The sequence below is a fragment of the Ranitomeya variabilis genome, chromosome 3 (genome assembly GCF_051348905.1).
Source record: "Ranitomeya variabilis isolate aRanVar5 chromosome 3, aRanVar5.hap1, whole genome shotgun sequence".
In the NCBI taxonomy this organism is placed as follows: domain Eukaryota; kingdom Metazoa; phylum Chordata; class Amphibia; order Anura; family Dendrobatidae; genus Ranitomeya; species Ranitomeya variabilis.
In genome coordinates, this window is record NC_135234.1 from 626,020,271 (window position 1) to 626,039,066 (window position 18,796).

General features: G+C 49.6%; 1 protein-coding gene across 2 annotated transcripts in view; it reads left to right on the forward strand.

Annotated features, from left to right (window-relative positions):
- Nucleotides 1-14,881, forward strand: part of DRC2 (dynein regulatory complex subunit 2) — a 79,962-nt gene extending 65,081 nt beyond the window's left edge. For both annotated transcript variants that reach the window (XM_077297470.1, XM_077297469.1), the window contains exon 9: nucleotides 13,878-14,881. In XM_077297470.1, the coding sequence (XP_077153585.1) occupies nucleotides 13,878-14,195 (318 nt within the window). In that variant the 3' untranslated portion in view covers nucleotides 14,196-14,881. The remainder of the gene's footprint in view (nucleotides 1-13,877) is intronic.
- The last annotated feature ends 3,915 nt before the right edge of the window (nucleotides 14,882-18,796 follow it).

Below are 18,796 nucleotides of genomic sequence, written 5' to 3' on the forward strand. Positions count from 1 at the left end.
TAAGCCAGTATGCATTGGAGGTGCTGTCTTGCCCTGCGGCCAGTGTATTATCGGAACGTGTCTTTAGTGCTGCAGGTGGTGTACTAACTGACCGTCGCATGCGACTATCCTCCGATAACGTTGACCGGCTTACTTTCCTGAAAATGAACAAGGCCTGGATCTCGCAGGAATTTGCCACTCCTCCTCCTGATTAAATAATTAGGTCACTGTATACGTTATCCAGGTCTCCTGTTGTGTTCATCTTTCTACCACCTGAACTTAAATTCCTGGGCTCCAACACCGCCAGTTGAGGCTCAGAAGTGCCGTCTGCACAGTCAAAACATACGACCCAGTGTTATTGGGTTTCAGTAACGTCAGCTGATCCCCAGCTGTGTAGCCGGCAATGTGTCATGCGACCGCCACGCTGACACAACAACTGAAATGTAAGGGAATCTGTCCCCCCCCCCAAGGCGTTTGTTACTGAAAGAGCCACCTTGTGCAGCAGTAATGCTGCACAAGGAAAAGGTAGCTATTTTTGTTTAGCACCTTGCACACGCAGAACTTAACACTTATAAAATGTGTCCACTGATACCGTAACACCGTCCCGGAGGTGGGACTTTCCTTCGTAATGTGACGCAGCACAGCCGTCATTCCTACCCCCCCGGCGCCGCGCACCCGCTCCTCAGCGTTGTTTGATTCCGTCCCGGAGCCTGCGCTGTTATGTTATCCCGTGGCCAGGCACACTTAGCGCTGCCCGTCTTCTGGCATCATTTGGTGTCAGGATGGCTGCGCCTGTGCGGCCGCGCTGGCAGAGAGCCCGCCTCGCAGTGTCTTCTGATTTAATCCCACTGGGGGCCTGGGATCCATGGACATGCGCAGTGCATATCTGAACCTCCACCTCTCACTCATCTCCCTATGGCTTCTTCAGACTGTTCGGTGTCAGCTGGTCCCTAATAGCATGCCACGGCCGTGACACCGCACAGTCTTAAGAAGCCGTAGGGAGGGGAGTGAGAGGCGAGGATATGCACTGCGCATGTCCATGGATCCCAGGCCCCCAGTGGGATTAAATCAGAAGACACTGCGAGGCGGGCTCTCGGCCAGCGCGGCCGCACAGGCGCAGCCATCCTGACACCAAATGATGCCAGAAGACGGGCAGCGCTAAGTGTGCCTGGCCACGGGATAACATAACAGCGCAGGCTCCGGGACGGAATCAAACAACGCTGAGGAGCCAGTGCGCGTCGCCGGGGGGGTAGGAATGACGGCTGTGCTGCGTCACATTACGAAGGAAAGTCCCACCTCCAGGACGGTTTTACGGTTGCAGGGGACACATTTTATAAGTGTTTAGTTCTGTGTTTGCAAGGAGCATGATGAAAAGAGCCACCTTTTCCTTTTGCATCTTTTGTGCTGCACAAGCTGGCTCTTTCAGCTACAAACGCCTTGGGGGGGGGTTAAAGGTTCCCTTTCGACTTTCTCAGGCTTCGGCCTACATTGTGTTCCTCTGCTTTTCCACCTGTCCCTGGGCTCCAACACCGCCAGTTGCCGTCCAGAAGTGCTGTACGCACAGTCAACAGTCGCTCCTCTGTTATTGGGGTTCAGTAACGTCAGCTGTTCCCCTGCTGTGTGTGTGGCAATCCCTCCCACCTCCTCCAACCTCCTCCTCCTCCACCTGTCCCTGGGCTCCAACACCGCCAGTTGCCGTCCAGAAGTGCTGTACGCACAGTCAACAGTCCCTCCTCTGTTATTGGGGTTCAGTAACGTCAGCTGTTCCCCTGCTGTGTGTGTGGCAATCCCTCCTACCTCCTCCAACCTCCTCCAACCTCCTCCTCCTCCACCTGTCCCTGGGCTCCAACACCGCCAGTTGCCGTCCAGAAGTGCTGTACGCACAGTCAACAGTCGCTCCTCTGTTATTGGGGTTCAGTAACGTCAGCTGTTCCCCTGCTGTGTGTGTGGCAATCCCTCCTCCAACCTCCTCCTCCTCCTCCACCTGTCCCTGGGCTCCAACACCGCCAGTTGCCGTCCAGAAGTGCTGTACGCACAGTCAACAGTCCCTCCTCTGTTATTGGGGTTCAGTAACGTCAGCTGTTCCCCTGCTGTGTGTGTGGCAATCCCTCCTACCTCCTCCAACCTCCTCCTCCTCCACCTGTCCCTGGGCTCCAACACCGCCAGTTGCCGTCCAGAAGTGCTGTACGCACAGTCAACAGTCCCTCCTCTGTTATTGGGGTTCAGTAACGTCAGCTGTTCCCCTGCTGTGTGTGTGGCAATCCCTCCTACCTCCTCCAACCTCCTCCAACCTCCTCCTCCTCCACCTGTCCCTGGGCTCCAACACCGCCAGTTGCCGTCCAGAAGTGCTGTACGCACAGTCAACAGTCCCTCCTCTGTTATTGGGGTTCAGTAACGTCAGCTGTTCCCCTGCTGTGTGTGTGGCAATCCCTCCTACCTCCTCCAACCTCCTCCAACCTCCTCCTCCTCCACCTGTCCCTGGGCTCCAACACCGCCAGTTGCCGTCCAGAAGTGCTGTACGCACAGTCAACAGTCGCTCCTCTGTTATTGGGGTTCAGTAACGTCAGCTGTTCCCCTGCTGTGTGTGTGGCAATCCCTCCTACCTCCTCCAACCTCCTCCTCCTCCTCCACCTGTCCCTGGGCTCCAACACCGCCAGTTGCCGTCCAGAAGTGCTGTACGCACAGTCAACAGTCCCTCCTCTGTTATTGGGGTTCAGTAACGTCAGCTGTTCCCCTGCTGTGTGTGTGGCAATCCCTCCTACCTCCTCCAACCTCCTCCTCCTCCTCCACCTGTCCCTGGGCTCCAACACCGCCAGTTGCCGTCCAGAAGTGCTGTACGCACAGTCAACAGTCCCTCCTCTGTTATTGGGGTTCAGTAACGTCAGCTGTTCCCCTGCTGTGTGTGTGGCAATCCCTCCTACCTCCTCCAACCTCCTCCAACCTCCTCCTCCTCCACCTGTCCCTGGGCTCCAACACCGCCAGTTGCCGTCCAGAAGTGCTGTACGCACAGTCAACAGTCGCTCCTCTGTTATTGGGGTTCAGTAACGTCAGCTGTTCCCCTGCTGTGTGTGTGGCAATCCCTCCTACCTCCTCCAACCTCCTCCTCCTCCTCCACCTGTCCCTGGGCTCCAACACCGCCAGTTGCCGTCCAGAAGTGCTGTACGCACAGTCAACAGTCCCTCCTCTGTTATTGGGGTTCAGTAACGTCAGCTGTTCCCCTGCTGTGTGTGTGGCAATCCCTCCTACCTCCTCCAACCTCCTCCAACCTCCTCCTCCTCCACCTGTCCCTGGGCTCCAACACCGCCAGTTGCCGTCCAGAAGTGCTGTACGCACAGAGCCAAACACCTCGCAAATGTGTTAGTGGGGTTCAGCACCGCCAGCTGTTCCCCTGCTGTGTATACGGCAACGTGTACTGCGACCGCCACGCAGGCACAACAAGTTAAATTTAAGGGAACCTGTCCCCCCCCCCCCCCAGGCGTTTGTTACTGAAGGAGCCACCTTGTGCAGCAGTAATGATGCAAAGGGAAAAAGTGCCTCTCTTCGTGGTGCTCCTTGCAGATGCTGAACCTAACACTTATGAAATGTGTCCCCTCACAGCGTTCAACCGTCCGGTAGGTGGAACTTTCCTTTGTCATGTGACGCAGCACAGCCGTCATTTTTACCCCCTTGGCGCCGTGCGCCGCCTCCTCAGCGTTGTTTGAATCTGTCCCGGAGCCTGCGCTGTTAGGTTACCCCTTGGCCATGCACACATTTCGCGCTGCCTGTCTTCTGACATCATTTGCTGTCAGGCTGGCTGCGCCTGTGTGTGTGCGCTGTCCGAGATTCAGCCTCGCAGTGTCGTGTAATGTAATCCCACCGCGGGCCTGGGATCCGTGGCCATGCGCAGTGCATATCCTCGCCTCTCACTCCCCTCCCTACGGCTTCTAAAGACTGTTCGGTGTCAGCTGATCCCTAATAGCATGCCACGGCCGTGACACCGCACAGTCTGAAGAAGCCGTAGGGAGGGGAGTGAGAGGTGAGGATATGCACTGCGCATGGCCACGGATCCCAGGCCCGCGGTGGGATTACATTACACGACACCGCGAGGCTGAATCTCGGACAGCGCACCCACACAGGCGCAGCCAGCCTGACAGCAAATGATGTCAGAAGACGGGCAGCGCGAAATGTGTGCATGGCCAAGGGGTAACCTAACAGCGCAGGCTCCGGGACAGATTCAAACAACGCTGAGGAGGCGGCGCACGGCGCCAAGGGGGTAAAAATGACGGCTGTGCTGCGTCACATGACAAAGGAAAGTTCCACCTACCGGACGGTTGAACGCTGTGAGGGGACACATTTCATAAGTGTTAGGTTCAGCATCTGCAAGGACCATAATTAAAAGAGCTAAGTTTACCTTTTCCAGCATTAGTGGTGTACACGATGGCTCTTCCAGCTACAAACGCCTGGGGGGGGGGGGTTAAAGGTTTCCTTTCAACTTGCTCCAGTGCAGGCTTCGGCCTACACTCCGCTCCCCCTGCTCCTCCTGCTGACCCTGGGCTCTAACACCGCCAGTTGGGGCCCAGATGTGCTAGCTGCACAGAGAAAAACAACTCGCCAATGTGTCAGTGGGGTTCAGCACCGCCAGCTGTTCCCCTGCTGTGCAGCCGGCAACGTGTCCTGCGACCGCCACGCAGACACAAGAACTGAAATTGAAGGGAACCTGTCCCCCCTCCCCCAGGTGTTTCTATGTTTTACAGCCACCTTGTACAGCAGTAATGCTGCATGTGTGCAGGGTGGCTCATAAACGTATTCTCCTCGCACATGTGGAACTGAAAACACGTCTAAAATGTGTCCTCTGTGTGACCATTTAACCGTCCCGGTGGTGTGACTTTCCTTTGTAATGACACGCTGCAACCCCCTTGGTAGCGCTGCCCGTCTTCTGGCATCATTGTTTGGCTGCCTGCGCCTCTGCGGCCGCCCTGACCCACACAACGCCCCTCGTTGTCTTATTTATTGGGACTGCGAGGGTGTGATTGACGGGCATGATCAGTGCATCAGTTCGCCTGTCCCTCATCTCCTTCCGCCTTCTGCGGACTGTGCGGCTTCATGGCCGTGGCATGCGATAAGGGATCAGATGACGCCGCACAGTCTGAAGCGGGTGTAAGGACCCGAGTGTGAGAGGCGAACATATGTGCTGCGCCAGGCCCTGAATCCCAGCCCCGCAGTGTTTTAACAATGTTAAGACACTGCGGGGCTGGGATTCATGGTCATCGCGAACCGCACCGGCCGACATTAAATGATGCCAGAACATGGGCAGCGCTAACAGCGCTAGGCCAGGGGATCACACGACAGCGCAGACTCCTGTACAGCAAATAACAACGCTCAGGAGGCTGCACCCAGCACCAAGGTGGGATTCTTGACATCTGTGCTGTGTCTCATTACAAAGGGAACTCGCGCCTCCAACACAGTTTGACTGTTTAAAGGGCTAAATGTTATACGTGTTTCATTCAGCGTGTGCAAGGAGCGAAATTAAAAGAGCAACCTTTGACTTGTGCAGCACTACTGCTGCATAAGCTGTGGCTCTTCTACTTTGTAACCCCTGAGGGGGGGTTAAAGGTTACCTTTGAAATTGGTTCAATTAGGCTTCGGCCTACACTCTGCTCCCCCTGCAGAGCCCTGGGCTCCAACACCGCCAGTTGGGGCCCGGTACTGCTAGCTGCACAGAGAAAAACACCAGCCAATGTGTCAGTGGGGTTCAGCACCGCCAGCTGTTCCCCTGCTGTGCAGCCGGCAACGTGTCCTGCAACTGCCACGCAGGCACAACAGACCCAAAAGCTGCCGCCAGTGCAGGCTTCGGCCTACACTCTGCTCCATCTCCTCCTCCTGCTGACCCCGGGCTCCAACACCGCCAGTTGGGGCCCGGTACTGCTAGCTGCACAGAGAAAAACACCAGCCAATGTGTCAGTGGGGTTCAGCACCGCCAGCTGTTCCCCTGCTGTGCAGCCGGCATCGTGTCCTGCAAAAGCCACGCAGACACAAGAACTGAAATTGAAGGGAACCTGTCCCCCCTCCCCCAGGCGTTTGTACGTTTTAAAGGCCACCTTGTACAGCGGTAATGCTGCATGTGTGCAAGGTGGCTCATAAACGTATTCTCCTCGCACATGTGGAACTGAAAACACGTCTAAAATGTGTCCTCTGTGTGACCATTTAACCGTCCCGGTGGTGTGACTTTCCTTTGTAATGACACGCTGCAACCCCCTTGGTAGCGCTGCCCGTCTTCTGGCATCATTGTTTGGCTGCCTGCGCCTCTGCGGCCGCCCTGACCCACACAACGCCCCTCGTTGTCTTATTTATTGGGACTGCGAGGGTGTGATTGACGGGCATGATCAGTGCATCAGTTCGCCTGTCCCTCATCTCCTTCCGCCTTCTGCGGACTGTGCGGCTTCATGGCCGTGGCATGCGATAAGGGATCAGATGACGCCGCACAGTCTGAAGCGGGTGTAAGGACCCGAGTGTGAGAGGCGAACATATGTGCTGCGCCAGGCCCTGAATCCCAGCCCCGCAGTGTTTTAACAATGTTAAGACACTGCGGGGCTGGGATTCATGGTCATCGCGAACCGCACCGGCCGACATTAAATGATGCCAGAACATGGGCAGCGCTAACAGCGCTAGGCCAGGGGATCACACGACAGCGCAGACTCCTGTACAGCAAATAACAACGCTCAGGAGGCTGCACCCAGCACCAAGGTGGGATTCTTGACATCTGTGCTGCGTCTCATTACAAAGGGAACTCGCGCCTCCAACACAGTTTGACTGTTTAAAGGGCTAAATGTTATACGTGTTTCATTCAGCGTGTGCAAGGAGCGAAATTAAAAGAGCAACCTTTGACTTGTGCAGCACTACTGCTGCATAAGCTGTGGCTCTTCTACTTTGTAACCCCTGAGGGGGGGTTAAAGGTTACCTTTGAAATTGGTTCAATTAGGCTTCGGCCTACACTCTGCTCCCCCTGCAGAGCCCTGGGCTCCAACACCGCCAGTTGGGGCCCGGTACTGCTAGCTGCACAGAGAAAAACACCAGCCAATGTGTCAGTGGGGTTCAGCACCGCCAGCTGTTCCCCTGCTGTGCAGCCGGCAACGTGTCCTGCAACTGCCACGCAGGCACAACAGACCCAAAAGCTGCCGCCAGTGCAGGCTTCGGCCTACACTCTGCTCCATCTCCTCCTCCTGCTGACCCCGGGCTCCAACACCGCCAGTTGGGGCCCGGTACTGCTAGCTGCACAGAGAAAAACACCAGCCAATGTGTCAGTGGGGTTCAGCACCGCCAGCTGTTCCCCTGCTGTGCAGCCGGCATCGTGTCCTGCAAAAGCCACGCAGACACAAGAACTGAAATTGAAGGGAACCTGTCCCCCCTCCCCCAGGCGTTTGTACGTTTTAAAGGCCACCTTGTACAGCGGTAATGCTGCATGTGTGCAAGGTGGCTCATAAACGTATTCTCCTCGCACATGTGGAACTGAAAACACGTCTAAAATGTGTCCTCTGTGTGACCATTTAACCGTCCCGGTGGTGTGACTTTCCTTTGTAATGACACGCTGCAACCCCCTTGGTAGCGCTGCCCGTCTTCTGGCATCATTGTTTGGCTGCCTGCGCCTCTGCGGCCGCCCTGACCCACACAACGCCCCTCGTTGTCTTATTTATTGGGACTGCGAGGGTGTGATTGACGGGCATGATCAGTGCATCAGTTCGCCTGTCCCTCATCTCCTTCCGCCTTCTGCGGACTGTGCGGCTTCATGGCCGTGGCATGCGATAAGGGATCAGATGACGCCGCACAGTCTGAAGCGGGTGTAAGGACCCGAGTGTGAGAGGCGAACATATGTGCTGCGCCAGGCCCTGAATCCCAGCCCCGCAGTGTTTTAACAATGTTAAGACACTGCGGGGCTGGGATTCATGGTCATCGCGAACCGCACCGGCCGACATTAAATGATGCCAGAACATGGGCAGCGCTAACAGCGCTAGGCCAGGGGATCACACGACAGCGCAGACTCCTGTACAGCAAATAACAACGCTCAGGAGGCTGCACCCAGCACCAAGGTGGGATTCTTGACATCTGTGCTGCGTCTCATTACAAAGGGAACTCGCGCCTCCAACACAGTTTGACTGTTTAAAGGGCTAAATGTTATACGTGTTTCATTCAGCGTGTGCAAGGAGCGAAATTAAAAGAGCAACCTTTGACTTGTGCAGCACTACTGCTGCATAAGCTGTGGCTCTTCTACTTTGTAACCCCTGAGGGGGGGTTAAAGGTTACCTTTGAAATTGGTTCAATTAGGCTTCGGCCTACACTCTGCTCCCCCTGCAGAGCCCTGGGCTCCAACACCGCCAGTTGGGGCCCGGTACTGCTAGCTGCACAGAGAAAAACACCAGCCAATGTGTCAGTGGGGTTCAGCACCGCCAGCTGTTCCCCTGCTGTGCAGCCGGCAACGTGTCCTGCAACTGCCACGCAGGCACAACAGACCCAAAAGCTGCCGCCAGTGCAGGCTTCGGCCTACACTCTGCTCCATCTCCTCCTCCTGCTGACCCCGGGCTCCAACACCGCCAGTTGGGGCCCGGTACTGCTAGCTGCACAGAGAAAAACACCAGCCAATGTGTCAGTGGGGTTCAGCACCGCCAGCTGTTCCCCTGCTGTGCAGCCGGCATCGTGTCCTGCAAAAGCCACGCAGACACAAGAACTGAAATTGAAGGGAACCTGTCCCCCCTCCCCCAGGCGTTTGTACGTTTTAAAGGCCACCTTGTACAGCGGTAATGCTGCATGTGTGCAAGGTGGCTCATAAACGTATTCTCCTCGCACATGTGGAACTGAAAACACGTCTAAAATGTGTCCTCTGTGTGACCATTTAACCGTCCCGGTGGTGTGACTTTCCTTTGTAATGACACGCTGCAACCCCCTTGGTAGCGCTGCCCGTCTTCTGGCATCATTGTTTGGCTGCCTGCGCCTCTGCGGCCGCCCTGACCCACACAACGCCCCTCGTTGTCTTATTTATTGGGACTGCGAGGGTGTGATTGACGGGCATGATCAGTGCATCAGTTCGCCTGTCCCTCATCTCCTTCCGCCTTCTGCGGACTGTGCGGCTTCATGGCCGTGGCATGCGATAAGGGATCAGATGACGCCGCACAGTCTGAAGCGGGTGTAAGGACCCGAGTGTGAGAGGCGAACATATGTGCTGCGCCAGGCCCTGAATCCCAGCCCCGCAGTGTTTTAACAATGTTAAGACACTGCGGGGCTGGGATTCATGGTCATCGCGAACCGCACCGGCCGACATTAAATGATGCCAGAACATGGGCAGCGCTAACAGCGCTAGGCCAGGGGATCACACGACAGCGCAGACTCCTGTACAGCAAATAACAACGCTCAGGAGGCTGCACCCAGCACCAAGGTGGGATTCTTGACATCTGTGCTGCGTCTCATTACAAAGGGAACTCGCGCCTCCAACACAGTTTGACTGTTTAAAGGGCTAAATGTTATACGTGTTTCATTCAGCGTGTGCAAGGAGCGAAATTAAAAGAGCAACCTTTGACTTGTGCAGCACTACTGCTGCATAAGCTGTGGCTCTTCTACTTTGTAACCCCTGAGGGGGGGTTAAAGGTTACCTTTGAAATTGGTTCAATTAGGCTTCGGCCTACACTCTGCTCCCCCTGCAGAGCCCTGGGCTCCAACACCGCCAGTTGGGGCCCGGTACTGCTAGCTGCACAGAGAAAAACACCAGCCAATGTGTCAGTGGGGTTCAGCACCGCCAGCTGTTCCCCTGCTGTGCAGCCGGCAACGTGTCCTGCAACTGCCACGCAGGCACAACAGACCCAAAAGCTGCCGCCAGTGCAGGCTTCGGCCTACACTCTGCTCCATCTCCTCCTCCTGCTGACCCCGGGCTCCAACACCGCCAGTTGGGGCCCGGTACTGCTAGCTGCACAGAGAAAAACACCAGCCAATGTGTCAGTGGGGTTCAGCACCGCCAGCTGTTCCCCTGCTGTGCAGCCGGCATCGTGTCCTGCAAAAGCCACGCAGACACTTGCTCTTGTACCTTCTGCTCCCCATCCTGGTTCCAGTACCGTCAGCTGGTTCCGGGCAGAGCCTTTGGCTTAGGTGCCTCCCTCTGGGTATCCGAGTTCCACCAACGTCAGGTGGTCCTTGGTAGTGCTTTCAGGCACGGGTACCTCCTGCTTAGTAACCGGGTTCCAGTAACGTCAGCTGGTCCTCGGTAGTTCCATTGGCTCTTGGACCTTCGGCTACCCATCCGGGTTCCAGCACCGTCAGCTGGTTCTCGGCAGTGTCTTTTGCTCTTGTACCTTCTGCTCCCCATCCTGGTTCCAGTACCGTCAGCTGGTTCCGGGCAGAGCCTTTGGCTTAGGTGCCTCCCTCTGGGTATCCGAGTTCCACCAACGTCAGGTGGTCCTTGGTAGTGCTTTCAGGCACGGGTACCTCCTGCTTAGTAACCGGGTTCCAGTAACGTCAGCTGGTCCTCGGTAGTTCCATTGGCTCTTGGACCTTCGGGTAGCCATCCGAGTTCCAGTTCCATCAGCTGGTTCTCGGCATTTTCTCAGCCTTCTTGTACCTTCTGCTACATTTCCAAGTTCAAGAGACTAAACACGATGACCCGGAAGACCACCCCTAAGATGACGACGACACCAGAGACGACAACCACCATGATGACGACGACCCTGGAGACGATGACCCCGAAGACCACCCCAATGACGACGACCCCGGAGACGACGACCCTGAAGACCACCCCGATGACGACGACCCCGGAGACGACGACCCTGGAGACGACGACGACCTGGAAGACCGAGAAGCAGAAGAACAAGAGGCTGCAGAACAAAGAGCAGAAGAACATTAAGCATAACACTAAATATCAGAGCAAAAAATATTATCTAAATTATAAGCAGAAGAAGACTAAGCAGTGTATGGGGGTGAGTCCGTTCCTCCTCGTGGTGCCCCTGGATAAAGCCTGATGCTGCAGGCCAAACTGAACGCGGACAAATGTAACTCTTTTGTGACAGGCAGAACGGAAGGTGTAATCTTCAAACTTTTATAGATAACAACTACGGGAATGCCTGTCACAAATAAGAATATGATGAAGAAGTAGAATATGATGAAGATAATAGTAAAATAAAAAGAATATGAACAATGTAACCAAAAAAATAATAGGTAGAAGATGAAGAAGAAGATGAATAAGGTGAAGAAGTTGATGTCAAAGAAGCTGATGATGAGGATAATGAAGAAGAAAGTGTGGGAGAAGTAAAAAAGAAGGTGAAGGGCGTGGAAGTAGTGAAACATCAATATCTGACAAAATAAAAAAAAAAATTAACATAGTCAAAATCTTTCTACCGCCGAACGTCATAAAAAAAACCCAAAATCCTGCTATTCTATTACATTGGGCTAAACCTCTGTGCCTTTAATGTCTCCGCCACGTCCCCCAATACATCCTACATTATTCTTAGTTGTTTTCCTTCATGTAGAATGAACCTACAAGTTTATAAAGGGTTTATTTTAATTCCGATATTTTCGTCCCATTGACTTGCATTGGGATCGGGTATCGGTATCGGATTGGATCCGATATTTTGACGGTATCGGCCGATACTTTCCGATACCGATACTTTCCGATATCGGAAAGTATCGCTCAACACTACTCACCACTAGTGACTACCATATAATCCAATGTCTAACCCTTCAACGAGCCTTGCAACATAACCAATTCTGCGTAAGAGCTAACTCGCAAGTACCATCTCAGGGAGGGAGCTACCCTATAAGTTAACCTCTGATCCTTTTACAAGCAGCAGGATATAGAATGAATGACAGCCTGTTTCAGGGTGTTTGCCCTTCATCAGTGTAGAGCAGTGCCTGGCTGGATAAAACAGTCTTTCTGTAGATGACATTCTGTCTTGGAATGTAACCCTTGTTGTGTTGTAAAAAGCTCATAAAAGGGTAAGACATTGACTTGTAGGGAAGCTACCTTCCTTCGGTAGTACTTGCCAGTTAGCTCTATCACTGAACACTAGAAACTAATTTGCGTACTTTTCTCTCATGGAAAATCGTCTGAAAGACTTTATGCACAGCTAGTTTCTTGAAGGAGAAGAGTACTTTCCCCAATGTTGCCAGCCTGACTGTAGATGGGCTTCTGGCTTGGCATTTATCCCTGGTCATCTTGCAGGGCTCATGAAATGTTTGAATCATGACTTAGGCTACGTTCACATTTGCGTTGTGCGCCGCAGCGTCGGCGCCGCAGCGCACAACGCAAACAAAAACGCAGCAAAACGCATGCACAACGCTGCGTTTTGCGCCGCATGCGTCGTTTTTTTCATTGAATTTGGACGCAGCAAAAATGCAACTTGCTGCGTCCTCTGCGCCCCGACGCGGGCGCCGCAGCGACGCATGCGGCGCAAAACGCAAGTGCGCCGCATGTCCATGCGCCCCCATGTTAAATATAGGGGCGCATGACGCATGCGGCGCCGCTGCGGCGCCCGACGCTGCGGCGCTGGCCGCAAATGTGAACGTAGCCTTACAGACTAGTTAGCTCTATTAGGTGATACTTACAAGATCTAATTTGCATACTTATACTCCAGCACACGACTTGAGACCTCCGTGGCATAAACATCTCAGCAAGTTGATAACAGTATGATCACCCAAATAGACAATTGCAACTCTATTGCAATTGTCTTTTATTGTGCTTTTATGCTAATTTGTATTTAAGACATAACACACAATTGGCATCTCATCATGACCATGCTGCGTATTAATTCATATCACCTTCTAGGCTCTGACCACATCTACCTCATTAAGAGCCTCTATCACAGATTCTGTTGTTTTTTGTTGCTCGCGGTCCTGTGTTTTCCATCGGAAAGACAGACACCTTGGTGCCACCTGACTGACCATTTGTAACACAGCGGGGTTCATCAGGCATTGAGGCATAGAGGTTAAGCTGACATTTACGTATAGATTTTGACGAACGAGTGGGGGCAGAAAGACTACTTTTCTGCATTTTCGCTGGACCCAGCTATGTCTTTACTAATATTATTTATTTTTTATTTAATATGTTTCTATTATATAGGGATTATATTGTTTATTTGTATTATCCATATATGTGCATATTGGTATTTATTATATTCTCTATTCCATTTTCTCTTGATATTTAATTATCACATCATTTCTCACCTTATTTCTTTCACTCTGTTCACTCCTTCACTTTTCTTTACATTTCCTATTACATATGGGCACATTTCTCTCCTTAAATATGGCGCCATATTTACAAGCATTATTTCTTCCCGCCCTCCGTAGCCTTGCGTCACTACATAACGTGTATGATCGCATGATCATATGATCGTGATTGCATAGTGTGCCGTAATGTGCAAGTTACGGTCTTCGACCGCACTATTAATGTGGCGAACAGCAACCATTGGGTAATTACTTTTATTGATTTAACCAATTACTACCTTCTTTATAATATAAAAGATGCCTCCTCTCCTTCACCTCTTACTCCCGGATGAAGTAGGGTAGAAACGCACGTCGGGGTCTGAGGTGGAGGCTGATGCAGTGACACACCTTGATTTAACATGTGTGGTTAGTATGAATTACCTTTTTATTTATGAAAAACCAAGTACATTTGAGGGTATTCTATTGGACCTCTATACACTCTTAATTGAAATACCACCACCTTTCATGAGTCCTTTGCCATTTAGTTGTAATGCTTCACATTTAATAGTACAGTGCCCTGCATCAGTCCCCCTTTTTCTTGTGCTTTTAGTCATAAGTGTTTTTAGCTAATTATGTTTGTGTTATTCAATAAATTACTTATAAAAATATTTTTGTCCTATTATTTTGAGTAAATCTTAAATGGTATATAGTTGTGAAATTACTTTGATTTCTCTTTTGCCCTTCAGATGATGCTGGACTACACTGCACTAGATCAGTTTTGGAAGCGGTACAATAAGGTTCTCCTTGAACGTTGGGCACTGGATCGTGAGAAAACTGTCCTTTCTCATGACAACCAGAAACTGCGTGTCTTGCTGAAGCAGTACCTGGACGGCATCTCTGTAAGCAATGAGGTCCTCACCCAGCAGAACTCCCTACTAATTCTCAACAACCGCAGTAACCTGATGCAGAAGGTTGCCCCACAAGTTCCTGTTACTGACAAGAGGGTTCGGCGTCCGATCCACAACGTTATCGAAGCGGCTCATGTGGTCAGCCACACACTGTGACCAGACTTGTGCTCTACTGATCACTTTGTATTGGGGGAAAAGAAAGATGAGGATTCAATTTGTTCTCCTTTAGGATTCTAGATATATTGTGACTCTTTCCAGAAAACTGAAGAAAATAAAAAACAATGAAAATCTCTCCTACTCTTTGTAATGGTCTCCTGGTCGTTCCTCCAGTTGTGTCAATGTTGGCTAAAGAGAAATGGAGGACAGCAACGAGTTAGTCACCTTGGGGACAAAATTTGTCTTAGTCATGTGGACTGCACTTTTATAGGGTCACTAAGGCACTATTAAGTGGCATTTTATAGAGAGCAGTGTTTTATTTTTGCTACTAGAACAATTGCCGTAACCCCCCCTTTTTTAACCCCTTTAAGATGGAGCCCTTTTTCGATATTGCGTTTCTGTTTTTCGCTCCCTTTCTTCCCAGAACCATAACTTTTTTATTTTTCCGTCAATATGGCCAGGTGAGGGCCTTTTTGCAGGACAAGTTATACTTTTGAATGACACCATTGGTTTTACCATATCGTTTTGCAATTCCACAACTGTTTTTTGGATTTTTTTTTTACCATTGTGATTCTCCAGGTCATTACGAGTTCATAGACACCTAACATGTCTAGGTTCTTTTTTATTTAAGTAGTGAAAAAAAATCTAAAGTTTGTTAAAAAAAAATAAAAAATTCCAAGACCCGTAGCTTCTTCATTTTTCATGATCTGCTTCGTGAGTGCTTATTTTTTGCGTGCCGAGCTGACGTTTTTAATGATACCATTGTGCAGATACTCTCTTTTGGTCACCCGTTATTGCATTTTAATGTAATGTTGCGGTGAGAAAAAAAGTAATTCTGGCGTTTTGACTTTTTTTCGCTATGCTGTTTACCGATCGGATTAATTCTTTTTATAGCTTGATAGATCGGGCGATTCTGAATGCGGCGATACCAAACATGTGTATGTTGATTTTATTTATTGTTTTATTTTGAATGAGGCGAAAGGGGGGAGATTTGAACTTTTAATTTTTTTAATTTTTTTAAATATTTTTAAAAACATTTTTTTTTTTTGCTTTTTGCATGCCTCAATAGCCTCCTTGGGAGACTATTAGCTGCCATAACCAGATCGGCTCTGCAACATACAGGCGATGATCAGATCACCTGTATGCAGCAGAATTGCTGACTTATTTTTTGTGTGTCGATCTGACGTTTTTAACGATACCATCTTTGTGCAGACACATTCTTTTTATCGCCCGTTATTGCATTTTAATGCAATGTCGCGGCAACCAAAAAAACTTAATTCTTGCGTTTTGAGTTTTTTTAGCGCTACGCCGTTTAGCGATCAGGTTAATCCTTTTTTGTTGATAAATCTGGCGATTCTGAACGCGGCGATACCAAATATGTGTAGGTTTGATTTTTTTATTGTTTTATTTTGAATGGGGCAAAAGGGGGGTGATTTGAACTTTTATATTTTATATTTTTTCATATTTTTAAAAACATTTTTTTTTACTTTTGCCATGCTTCATGGGAGGGTAAAAGCTGGCACAACTAGATTGGCTCTGCTACATAGAGGCGATGCTCAGATCACATCAATGTAGTAGAATTGCAGCATTGTTATGAGCGCCGACCATAAGGTGGCGTTCACAGCAATCCGGCATCAACAACCATAGAGGTCTCAAGGAGACCTCTGGTTGTCATGCCGACGCGCCGATGACCCCCGATCACGTGATGGGGGTCACCGATGCACGCATTTCTGCCAGATGGCCGGAAGCTCTTGTTAAATGCCGCTGTCAGAATTTGATAGCGGCATTTAACAAGTTAATAGGTGCGGGTGGATCGCGATTCCACCCGTGCCTATTGCGGGCACATGTCAGCTGTTCAAAACAGCTGACATGTCTTGGCTTTGATGTGGGCTCACCGCCGAAGCCCACACCAAAGCGGGGTACTGCCATTGGACGTACTATTCCGTCCAATGGCAGAAAGGGGTTAAGGGAAAAGAAAATTCCCCCTACAGGGCCCTGTGTGAAAACATGATTGCCCTTTGCCCTCCCTTAATTTATGTTTTAACTGTGGTTTATCACATCTTTGGGAAGCTGAGTTCAAATTCCCTAGCCACACCCAGACCTGATTACTTCCACACCTGTTCTTAATCAAGAAATCACTTAAATAGGACCTGCCTGACAAAGTGAAGTAGATCAAAATAGCCTCAAAAGCTAAATATCATGCCCAGAGCCAAAGAATTTCTAGGACAAATGAGAAGCAAAGTAATTGAGATCTCTCTATCAGGAAAAGGTTATAATACCACCTCTAAAGCTTTGGGACTCCACAGTGAGAGCCATTATCCACAAATGGCGAAAACATGGAACGGTGGTGAACTTTCCCAGGAGTGGCCGGCCAACCAAAATGACCCCAAGTGCGCAGCGGTGACTCATTCAAAAGGTTACAAAAGACCCCCTTAACAATATCCAAACAACTACAGGCCTCACTTGCCTCAGTTAAGGTCAGTGTTCATGACTCCAACATAAGAAAGAGACTGGGCAAAAATGGCCTGCATGGCAGAGTTTCAAGATGAAAACCACTGCTGAGCAATAAGAACATAAAGGCTTATCTCAGTTTTGCCATAAAATATCTTGATGATCCACAAGACTGTTGGGAGAATACTCTGTGGAATGACGAGACAGAAGTTGAACTTTTTGGAAGGTGTATATCCCATTACATCTGAAGTAACACACCATTTCAAAAAAGAAACATCATACCAACAGTCAAATGTGGTGGTGATAGTGTGATGGTCTGGGGCTGTTTTGCTGCTTCAGGACCTGGAAGATTTGCTGTGGTAAATGGAACCATGAATTCTGCGGTCTACCAAAAATTTCTGAAGGAGAATGTCCGGTCATCTGTGACCTCAAGCTGAAGCGCACTTGGGTTATGCAGCAAGACAATGATCCATAGCACACCAGCAAGATTACCTCTGAATGGCTTAAGAAAAGCAAAATTAATACTTTGGAGTGGCCTAATCAATGTCCTGACCTTAACCTGACTGAGATGCTGTGGCATGTCCTTAAAAAAGTGTTTCATACTCAGAAACCCTCCAATGTGGCTGAATTACAACAATTCTGCGAAGATGAGTGGGCGAAAATTCCTCCAGAGCGTTATCACAGACTCATTGCAAACACTTGACAGATGGCATCAGTGTGCACTAGGTGAGTAAAATTGTAGTGGTTAGGAGAAGCTTACAATTTACAGTATTTTGAAAATCATTGGTGTAAAAACAGATATGCTGACCAAATAGTGATGAAAACCTGATCCAAAACACTGATGATCAACAGCCAAGTTTTACTTTACGTATAATAAAAAATCACAGACTTCTGAATAAGGTCTAAAACATAGTACTAATGTTCGCCATACTCTTAGATAGTCAGCCACTTTTTTCTATTGTGGAAAAAAATGATATTTATTATTGCCACATGAGTACAAATCTAAACTTTTAAAATGCTGCATTATTTATCCCACATCTTTATGAATGCCTTAAAATGTTAGAATTGCTATCTGCATCCATAACCATTCCATTCAGTGGGTGACTGAGACATTGTGTCTGCTGTGCAGTTGACCGGAGCAGAGTGCCATGGGAGCGCAGGAGCAAAGTGAGTATTTTTTTATATGTGTGAATGTGTGTGGTCTCCTACTGTATATTGTGAGGGCTGTGTTTGCGGGTTCACACTGTATATAAGAGGGGCTGTGTGGGGGCTTATTCTGTATATAGGGACTGCATGTGGGGCATCAAAATATACATGGGGTCTGTGTGGGGGATCATACTTCATATACTGTTTGGGGTTGGCTGTGGAGAAATCATACTATGTGGATGGAGATGTTGATCAAGGTACAAGAACTGAATAATAAGAGTAGTATGATTTATAAAAAGCAGTAAATTATATGGTGTTGATTAGCTGCTAGTAGTAAGAATGCATATTACACTAAGCCATTTCCTAACATGTATTAGCACTAGCACAATACTTAAAGGGAACTTTATTCCTCCTGACAGCATTCGGGTTTCAGTCACGGGGGTTGCGCTGGCGTGGGTTCAGTCACCACTTTTTGGATAGAAGGCAGCTGTAACCATATCCCCAGCACTGACTGACAACCGGCTGTAATGCCGCTCTCTACAGGGTGGGCCATGTATATGGATACACCTAAATAAAATGGGAATGGTTGGTGATATCAACTTCTTGTTTGTGTCACATTAGTATATGGGAGGGGGAAAACTTTTCAAGATGGGTGGTGACCATGGCGGTCATTTTGAAGTTGGCCATTTTGGATCCAACTTAATTTTTTCCAATGGGAAGAGGGTCATGTGACACATCAAACTTATTGAGAATTTCACAAGAAAAAGCAATGGTGTGCTTGGTTTTAACGTAACTTTATTCTTTCATGAGTTATTTACCGCATATACTCGAATATAAGCTGATCCGAGTATAAGCCGAGACCCCTAATTTTGCCACAAAAAACTGCGAAAACTTATTGACTCGAGTATAAGCCTAGGGTGGGAAATGCAGCACCTACTGGTAAATTTCAAAAATAAAAATAGATACTAATAAAAGTAAAATTAATTGAGACATCAGTAGGTTAA